Source organism: Balaenoptera ricei, chromosome 7, assembly GCF_028023285.1.
Source record: "Balaenoptera ricei isolate mBalRic1 chromosome 7, mBalRic1.hap2, whole genome shotgun sequence".
Classification (NCBI taxonomy): Eukaryota; Metazoa; Chordata; class Mammalia; order Artiodactyla; family Balaenopteridae; genus Balaenoptera; species Balaenoptera ricei.
In genome coordinates, this window is record NC_082645.1 from 51,284,113 (window position 1) to 51,294,258 (window position 10,146).

The 10,146-nt window shown below is 45.8% G+C and overlaps 1 protein-coding gene across 3 annotated transcripts in view; it reads right to left on the reverse strand.

Annotated features, from left to right (window-relative positions):
- DPP4 (dipeptidyl peptidase 4) overlaps positions 1-9,768 on the reverse strand; it is a 77,505-nt gene extending 67,737 nt beyond the window's left edge. For 2 of the 3 annotated variants that reach the window (XM_059927985.1, XM_059927984.1), the window contains exons 1-2: positions 9,514-9,768; positions 8,889-9,027 (exon numbers count right to left, since the gene is read on the reverse strand). In XM_059927985.1, the coding sequence (XP_059783968.1) occupies positions 8,889-9,027; positions 9,514-9,519 (145 nt within the window). In that variant the 5' untranslated portion in view covers positions 9,520-9,768. The remainder of the gene's footprint in view (positions 1-8,888; positions 9,028-9,513) is intronic. The other variant, XM_059927986.1, reaches the window with a different exon arrangement.
- Positions 9,769-10,146: the final 378 nt, after the last annotated feature.

Genomic DNA, 10,146 nt, shown 5'->3' on the forward strand with positions numbered 1-10,146 from the left:
ATAAAGATGTTAAAAATAAAAGTCAGACAGGAGGAGGAGCCCCTAAGGAGAATGGGAGGGAGCACGTGGAGGTGCAGAAGGGAAACTAGGAGAGAGTGGAAACCCAGAGGAGGTGGAGAAGAAGCATGATCAAGTGACAGGGGATGGGAGACCCAGAGGGAGAACTGAGCCCTGGATGCAGCAGCACAGAGGTTAGGGACTTGGACGCGAGCAGAGCCAAACATTTCAGTGACGGGTGAGGATAAGCCTCATGCCAGTGAGTTTAAGAGGGAGCGGGAGAGGAACAGCAGACAAAGAAAATAGAAAACTCTTCCAGGAGTTTTTTGGTAAAGGGAGCAGGGAAAGGGGCTGGGAGGTGGGCAGGGATGTGGGGTACAGAGAGGATCTTCCTCTCTCCCCCCTTCCCTCCCTCCCTCCTTCCCTCCCTCCTTCCTTCCCTCCCTCCCTTCCTCCCTCCCTCCCTCCCTCTCTTCCAGGATGTGAGAGATTTACAGCATGTTTATATAGAGAGGGGAAAATGACAGTGCAGTGGGCAGAGGAAATAGCTGCAGCCACATCTCTGAGTAAGTGAAAGGGGCTGAGGTCAGTGTACAAAGAAGGGTTTGGCCTTGGGCAGGTGCTGGGAGGGGGCTGGTGGGAACTGAGGACCTTCTCTTCTAATAGCCTTAGTTTTCTCCTTAAAATAGAAAGCAAGGTTGGCTGTCAGCTGAGAATGACCGTGGGGAGGTGCTGGAGGCCTGGGGAGAGGAGACATGTGAGGGAACAGCGGGGGAGCGCGGGGTAGGGGTCGGGGCATGGGGGTCATCAGCTAGTACGAAGGGGCTGCTTGATTTTTTTGGAGTTCTGGTTTTTCTTTTCAGTCCAGTCAAACCATTTTCATCTTAATGACATCATTACCATGTAGATTATTTCAAATGCTACTTTCCTGGGTCAACTTTTCCAGGTCTAACTTTTACCATGTATTTTTAAACTTCTTTATGTTGACTGTTTTGTTTTATGTTAACTGTTTCTGCCGCATTTTCCCATTATGAATTGGATAAAATGCAACAGTTTATATGTGCTTTTTATGAGAAAATTGAGAGTAGTTTCCCTCAGATGTTTCTGACCCCCTCCATGTTCTCAGATTTGTATCTTAAATGTTGCAAACTCAATTCTTCCCTATTCTCAATCATTTTGGATAACAACAGAAAGCAAGTGCTGGGCTCAAAATGCCTTCAGGATCAAAAAGGCAGCATCAAAACACCCTGCTTTACAATAAGCTTGTTTGGTTAGGAAGGAAAGTGAGAAGAGAGGGAGAGAGTTATATGATTGGAATCTTTGGAGATCAGAGCTGGCTTGACATCTATTTTCTTTTGCTAGTAAATTAAATTTTTCCAATGTAATGAAAAATGAGCAATCATAAAATATCTGATACACTTGCATAGACCTCCCATTTCTTCCTTTTAGAATCCCCAGTTCAACTTAGGTAATTCCCTTTCCCCTTCCAAGGGCTGAGGAAGGAGCTCCCTCCTGGTCCCAGAAAGGTGAGTCTTGGTTAATCTAGTCCAACCTTGGTAATCCTTTCCCCTTGCCAGAGATGGGTTTAGAATGGACAAATGACACAAATCTGGCCAAGGAGACAGGAGGGAAAGTCTGCCTTGGGCCAGGGGACTTGGAGAAATAGTTTTCCTCCCTGATAGAACAGACTGTGAATGAGGAAGAGCATCGTCCTTGTGAAATGGCCGTGTGACAAATGACGCATTGCAGAAGCAGCCATGCTCGACCCGCGAGGACAAGCTTGAGAACGAAAGTAACAGTGTGAGACCAGCAGAGCTGAAAGACGCAGAGACCCTGGGCCCTGGAGGAAGCTGTGGGACCACTGCGTTAACAAACTCTAGAACTGCCCTACCTCTGCACTTCCAATTACGGAAGATGCTAAACAATAAGACTCTATAGTTTAAACAACTTTGGGCCAGGTATTCTGTTACGTGCAGCCAAAAGTATTCTCTCTGACATAAACTGCATACAGAATCGGGGGTCGGGGCTGCAAACTGTTGAGGGCTAAACACGTAGGTGAACTGCATGCCTGAAAGCCAGTCTGATGGCTCCAAGATCGGAAAGGTTGTATTCAGGCCCGTTAATTATTAACCCTTTAAGCTTGGTTGGTTTCCATATATGAGCTTCCCTGGGCAGCATTTATCACGTTCTCTTTAGAGCTTCCACAGCACTTTGATCATTTACTAGAAGGACACTTAGCCCTTTTTATTATAGTTAATGTTTATGTTTCCTTTAAGGTTAAGAATTATTTGAGGGCAAGGGCCATGTCTATCATTTTTATATTGCCAGGGACCAACAAAGTGCCTAACGTAGAAAATGTTCAATAAATATTTGCTGAATTAGAGAATTACCTTCTGTTGACATGCTGGGTGCATGATGTAGAAGGCCCGCCCGAGACCTGCCTTGGAAAGAGGAAGTGTATCCAGTAGGATGAGGGAACTGGAGGGGCCACTGCAGATTAGCTCTTCTGGGAAGGATAGAGCCATGAGGGCAAGAAAAAGGTCTCCACTTGGGCTAGCCAGCCGACTGTTCAAGGAGTCACGCTTATCTCTGCTCCTTCCAGGGTGCACCCTGTCCAAGCTGGCATCATCTCTCACCTGGATAATCCACGCCCCACCCTCCACCATTATCTACACCAGAGTCAGAGGCATTTTAGAAAGAGAAACAAGATCATGCCACACTCATGCTTGAAACAGAGAAACTCCTTCTTGTGTCCCTCCATCCTCTTGACCACACTTTATTGTTGTCCTAGCCTGTATCACTGTCTGAAAGTACTCAGACAGTACTCAGCTTGCCTGCAATCTGCCTGCCCCATGACTGTAAAGGCCCATGGGAGCAGGCTCTTTGCCTCTACTGTTTAGAGCCTCATCCCTTGTTCCTGCATCAACAGCTGCCACGCAGTAAGCATTCAGTACACACAGGAGAGCTCACAAATATCGCCTCTGGCCAATATAGGACCTTAGCCCTTCAGAGGTTTTAAATCTCATACAACAAGAGTTTCCTGCCTGGAATAAAAGAACAAAGGAAAATAATAGGGAAATGGGAGCCATCCATGATATTCATGGACCTGAGCAGGTCTGGCTTTAAAACAACTGAGGAAAATAAGAAGATGGGGTCCCAGCCCCACAGAGATGGTGTTAAGGATGCAGGGGCCACCCAGCCAGTTTGGGGGGACCCACAGTTAAGTCAGGGAAGGGGTGGATGGTGTTGCCCACTTAATATTCACCCCCCCCCCCTTGCCCTTCTTTCTCTGTTGCACATCCTAAGCCACTTTGGCCCTCAGGTTGCTGGGAACAAAGTCCCTGTTGGCTTTGGCTCTGCCTTAAATTACCTCGGCTTCCTGGGCCTTAGATGCTGAAACACATGACCTAAGCTCATGGGTCTACTTGCTTCCCCAGTGGACCAAATAATGAAGAAATGTGCTCGTTAATGTGGACAGTTAACGAAAGCAAATGGTTTATCATTAAGTTTGAAGAAATTTCCTAGGAAGTTATAATTTTGAAGTACCATACAAAACTGCAAAAATAATACAGCTAACACAGAAGTGCTAATTTTGTGGTTTCAGTTTGCTCTCTGAGAGACACGACCTCTTTGGGAAGTCATAATGGACCTGTGAAGACTAAAGGTGAAAATATCAACAAGATAATTGATTTACAATAATGCAAGGGTTAGCATCAAGCCATAAAGCAGTGACTAATCTTTAAGTTACAAAAGTTTCCACCAAAGCATTTCGCTAAAACAGTTATTCATGGAAACCAGCAGACTCAGGGAAGGCTAGAAGTTACAAGATTTGAATTCCCAAGTTCTAGTACTTCCTCACAAAGCACTAAACTTTTACACCTCAGTTTCTTAAGTGTAACAAGTCAGGAAATTAATACCTCCTCTGACGTGGATTGTTTTGTGAAGATCAGATGAAATAACACAGCATACATTGGAAACAAAACAAGTGTAATCCAGTGTAAGTACTAAACCTGGACCTACTACTACCACTGAAAACACTTAATAAGACCAGTCAAAAGAGTGGGATGTCAGTCCTGGGCTGGAAGTTGTTGCTCCTCTACAGCTTTGTGTAGGAACGGAGGCAGCAGCAGGCACTTTTCCCCAGAACACTGGCACCCAGGGATTAGCAGTCATGAAATTAAATACAGTCATATAAATAGGAAGTTGTAACATTTATGCTAATATGGCCACATTAACTTTATACTTGATCACAAAGTACCAGCTCTAGAGGCACGGTGCCTGAGCGTGAACGCCAACTCTGTGGAACTTCGAGCAAGTTCCTTAACTTTGGTAGCCAGCCTCCAAGATGGCCCCAATGATCTCCACCCCAATATTCATGCCCTTGTGTAATGCCCTCTCACTTTGTATCAGGGTTGGTTTGTGTGACCAATAGAATACAGCAGAATTGATGGCACATCACCTCTGAGGCTAGGTCAAAAAAGCTCTGAGGCTTCCTACTCAGTTGCTCTCTTATATCCTTCATGCTAAGGGAAGACAGCCGCCCTGGCACCCTTTGGAAAAACCCATCCTCTACGGGGAACTGAGGCCTCTGGCTAACAGCCACTTGAGAGAACTTGGAAGGGGATCCCCCAGCCCTAGTCAAGCCTTCAGATGATATCTTGACTGCAGCAGCATGAGAGACCTTCAGCCAGAAACAGCCAGCTAAGCCTCTGACAAATTCCTGACCCATAGAGACTGTGAGATAACAAATATTCGTTGTTTTAAGTTGGAGAACAATTCATTATGCAGTAATAAATAACTAAAGCACCCTCTCAAGGTTTCTGTAAATCTTCTGTAAAAGTGGAGATAATAACCTATCTCAAAGGGTTGTTGTAAGGAGCAAATGAGAAGTGTATTGAAAGCCCTCAGCCCAATACCTGGCACAGAGTGAATCCATGTTGGTTATTACTGCATCTTTGTGCCTTCTCTTCCACAAGGAAGGGGGTCCTGCAGGTACTTACAGTTAACATTCCTCAGGCTCAGCACTTTGTTAAGGCTTAAAATTTCAAGTACACTGATCCACCTCTAGCCAGTCTCTTGATGTCATTTTTCTCTAAGCATCAGTTGGGCAAATAGTCTTCCCTTTTTCTCTCTGATCCCTTTTAAGATGAGAGGCAAGATGTCTAAGATAGAGAAATTTAAGGCATATGCTATAGCTGGGGAACCAAAAGCCAAAATAGCTGGCCTGAAAAAGACCAACCCATTGACCTCAGGAGCACTCGACAAAGCTTGATAACTGAGTGAGCTGGAGTCAACTCGAGCTTTTACAGGGCTCTCTGTTTAGAACCTGTCCTCTGAAATATACAAAGCTTTCATTCAGGCTCATTTCTGTGCTTTTAAACCTGGAATAGATCCTGGACTTCCTCAGGCAAACTTCATAGATGTTATCTTTTCTTTCTCTGATTATTCCTGTCTCCTTCACATTTGGGTTTTCTTTTATTACTGGTAGATGGCTGAGCAGTCAAATTTCCTATGTGCTGAAAGAAGATATTGAGGAAATTTACTGCTACAGCAGTGGAAAGAACACAAGAAGAACAGATATGTCTCTATCCCATAACAAAACCCAATAAGAAAACTCTCTGACAAATAGCAAAACTCAATAATGAAACTATTTGACAGTTATTTTAAAAACTCAGCCTATAATATAATGTAAAGAGGGAATTAAAGGGATCACAAATGCTGAGTGAGAAGGTTTTATTGCCTCTAGGCCAGGAAGATTTCTACAATTCCAATGTGAGTAAATTATTTTTATACATTTTATTGCTGATTCTCTGAGAAACTGAATGTCCAAATATGCAATCTCCTTCTCTACTAGAATACTTGAGGGATTTAAAACAAAATACAGTCCTTTATTATATATACAGAAGGAGATGAACTTTCAATTTTGCTTTGTGAAATGCATAATTCCTGACCTCAAGGAGTTTTTATTCTAAAACAATTCATTAACAGTATGAAGCTTACACCTCCATCTCTCTCTGTCTCCGTCTCTCTCTCTCTGCTCTGGGTGTGTCCAGAGTTCTGCTAAAGTCAGCTTTTCATATGGAAACACTTAACCTTTAAACCAGCCTCTCAGGGGATGAACCTGGGTTTGCTCATTTCTTCCTCTTTTTTTCTTGGCTCTTTATTTCTTTGCTTTCCACATAATCGAGGACTTTGTTTTGTTGTTCTATCAAAATCTTTCTTCCTTTCCTCCTTCCTTCTTTCTCTTCTTTTTTTTTCCCCCCCTTTCCTTTCCATTTATATTTCCTCTCTCCCACCTCCCTTCCTCTCTTCCTTTCTGGTTTTGTTTGACTTGAAAACCTAGATTGACAATATGAAGGACACTTCTTGGGTGATGACTCTGGATCCTTTGTAAAAAGACTGTCCCTCATGTGACACAGCCCAGGAATGGTATTGCTGATTTAGCAAAAATACTGCATTCCTGAGCTTTTATCTTTGTTCCTTATGATAAGGCTGGAGTTGAAACAAGATAATTTCCCTTTTCTCCTCAAATATACATACATTCCTATTAAGAAATGCAAGAAGAGAAATAACTTATTGTGTAAGTGTAAATAAAGCACATAGTGAAACCACATCTCCACCCAGTAGTCCAAGAGGCATTCTCACACCCTACCCCCTTACTCCCTATGTTTCCAATTACGGAAGTCTAATCATTCACATTTCTGAGTAGCTCTATAGCTTCCAAATTCTGCTCTGCGCCATCAGTCTCCTGGGATACTTCCCTTGCTTCCTCTCCAGCCTTGCCCCATGTCAGCCCACCTTACCACTGTCATGCCCCACAGTTCAGGCATGCTAGAATTCTCCATCATCTACAGGTTAAAGCCCTGCTGCCCACACTTCGCTCTTGCTAGGAATCCTCTTATGTTCCCAGATAGAGGATGTGATCTTGTGTCTCTATGATGACTCACAAGTTGTTCACGTTTTCTGGAAAAACGTATCTCCAGGAACTGATCCTAACTCTTCAGGCCTCCCCACAAAAAAAAAAAATCTCTTTTGAGAAGTCTTCCCAGACTTTCCCAGAAGTGATCCTTTTAACCCCTGAGAAAGTTTGCTTAAGCCTCCCTAAATTTTCTCACTGAATCATAATAATAGTCAGACCTAGACATGTGAACCTCTCTGGAAGTCCCTGTCAAGAGAATGTTCTTGAAATCTTTGTTCACATTTCATTTGGAGAAGAGACTAAGTATGGTATAAGGCAAATGGTAAGATAGCCCCTCCCCAGTCTGTATGCCCCACCCAGCCAAACAGAATCCCCGTAGTTAACTTAACCAAACCCCATGGAAGGCAGATAGATGACCCAGGCCCCTAAGCCATTTCATTGCCATCTTAAGTGGCTTATTTATCAAAGTTTAGTGTTCCTTTCAACTTTCCAGAAGGGAAGTTCTGATAATTACAGTTTTACCCATTCTTCCAAGGATGCCTGGGTGCCTCAGCAATACATTAGAGATGAATGGACTATCCAGGTTACTTTGATTTGTTTGCGTATCTGTTTCCCACTAGATTATAAACTTCCTGAGGTTGGGGATCTTTTTATTTATAAAATTTAATCTTTGGATTTGCAGCAACTAGCACAGTTCCTGGAACATAATGTAGGTCATGTGAATATTTACTGATTGTATGGGTGACCCGTCCTTTTCCCACAGGAAGGCTTTGTGTGTGTGGTTGTTTAAATATACAAAGTACCACTTTATGAAAGCAGTTATATTTTAACAATTCACAACAAAGAGTCAAAAAAGTGGACAGATGCCTGCCATTTAATAGTCTAAAATGGTGGTAACCATGGCTTTCTTAAGTAACTGAAAATCATTTTCAATAGGTCAACACACTCAGTAATTTAACCTTTGGCACCTTTGCCCTGGTCCTGAAATTGCCGGCCAAACATGATTTTTGATGGTTCTACAAACTAATTCTGAATGGTCACCTGAAATCTAGATAAGACCCCTCAGTATATAAGCACTGTCTACACATTTCCTGGTTGACTAGACCATCAGAGAAAACACCTCAGTTGGCTGACTAGAATGTGAATAGTTACATGAAAGTTACTATTTAAAAGGAAAGTAGGGCCAGTGGAGACCCAAACTAGTTATTCTCACTTGATTGCATCCAATAGTGTGTATTTCATTATATGAATGTTTTATATTAAGAGCTAGGACTAAACTGGAACAGTGAGGCAAGCTAAAAGAAACCAAGGTGGATTTAAGTGAAAGAATCCACCAAACATCACTGATCCCACCTCCTCTGAATATTGCCATGGATACCAACTTTATGATTTAACTCTGAAATACTTACTTCTATAAGTGGTCAAATAGTTATTTTCCTGCATCCCAACTCTCCAACTTATGGATTTCCATCATCCCTGAAGGAAAACCCCCTGGGCTCCCCAAGCACTGTCTTTTCTCAAAACTGTATTTGGGGGCTTGCTTTCTTATTTTTTTTTCCCTCCCCTTAGGGCATCCTTACTGCTGTTTGGGATCTTTGAACGCTGCCTCTTTTCCTTTGAAAATCACAACCACGAAAGTTGTTTTTTTTTTTAAATTTACATTCAAAAGGTACTAAATTCAAATGTAACATAAAGAAATCTTAAAACTTCCCCTTATTTTCAGGAAGTATGTATTTGCCAGACACAAGACGTGGCAGGTGCAAGGCTCTCGTAGCCTAAACACTGGAGACCAACGAAGCGAATCTAGTGGCTACACTAGAAGCGGCAGCCACGCCAGCGAAGCCTCGGCGACGACCTGGCACACCGATCCCACCCGGTCCCCAGCAAAATCCCTAGGTCTCCTTGGTGTGGTAAAACAGAACCTGATCCCGGTCTCCAGCTGTCTTATCTTTTTCAAATGTTTTAAACTTACTGCCTTTGTTCAGCAGAACCACAGGCACGGTGATGACGGTGACGAGCGCAGCGACCCCCAGCAGTCCCAGGAGCACCTTCCACGGCGTCTGCAAGCCGGGCAGATCACGTCCAGTTAGAGCCAGCCGCTTGGCCCCCGTCTGGGAAAGAGGGTCGGGGGCCTGGGCTGCACCCGAGGCAGCGGGGTTTGCCGACGGGCGCGCCCTGGGAGAGAGGCACCGCGGGCTGGGAGGGTTTGGAGCGCGCCAGTCGGAGGTTGCAAGAGCGGTCTCCCTTGAACTTTTGGCCTCTGAACACTTTAATTGTTTGCTTCTGTAGGCCTACAACTCAGAAGCCAAGTGAGGGTTCAGGCGTGCGTTTTGCGGGTGGCCCTCCAGGTTCTCCAAGGCTCGGTGCCTGGGTTCTAGCAGAAAGCCCGCGGGTCGAGAGCCAGGCCAGAGCCCTGGGGCGTCCCTTCACCTGTCAGAGCGTGGCCCTGAAGCTCCCGCCTAATGAGAGCCCCTGGTTTCGATCCGCAAGCTTCGGGGGCAATCTGGGGAGAGTTTGGTGAAAAGGCATCTACAACTCGCCCCTGGGGCTCTGGGGGCGGGGGTGGGGGGGGCGGGGAAGGCCAGCTACTCACTCACCTTCATGGTCGGCGTCTCCTCGGAGCTAAGCTTTCGGAGCGGGAGCGCAGGCAGAAGTCAGGCGAGCCTCCCGGACGCGCGTGCAGCTCCGCAGCTCCGGGCGCGCAGTCACTCGGCGCTCCCAAGTTTCAACCCCGAGTTAAACATTAGTGAGCGCCGGTCCGGCTGGGTATAAAGGGCCGCGGGCAGGCTGCGAGCGAAGGCGCGCCGGGCCCCGGCAGTGGCGTCCCGGCCGGGGGGCGCCCGAGAGGCACCTCCCCACGGGCGCCGCCGGGCACGGGGCGTCTGCGGGGCGCGCAGGAGGGGTGTGACCGCCCGAGCAGCGGCTAGCCAGCGCCTGGCATCCGATGGCGAGCCCTGAGGCTGCAGACCTGCTGCAGCCCCGGCGGGGGACCATGGTCGGCCTTAACTGAAAGGGACCTCTGCGCTCAGTTCCCGCAACCTCGCGTGGGCAGGCAAGGGGACCTAGCCCAGGGAGGGCACGGGGTTCTGCAAACACACAGTTCACTGCTGGCAGCTGAAGCTAAAACCCAGGCCTCTGTCCTTTGCCAGTGAATGGTATGTTGGGAAGTTCTGGGGTGTTTAAAGCTTCTGGAAGGCCAAGAGAGAGAAAAAGTGATTGTTCGCTTGTGG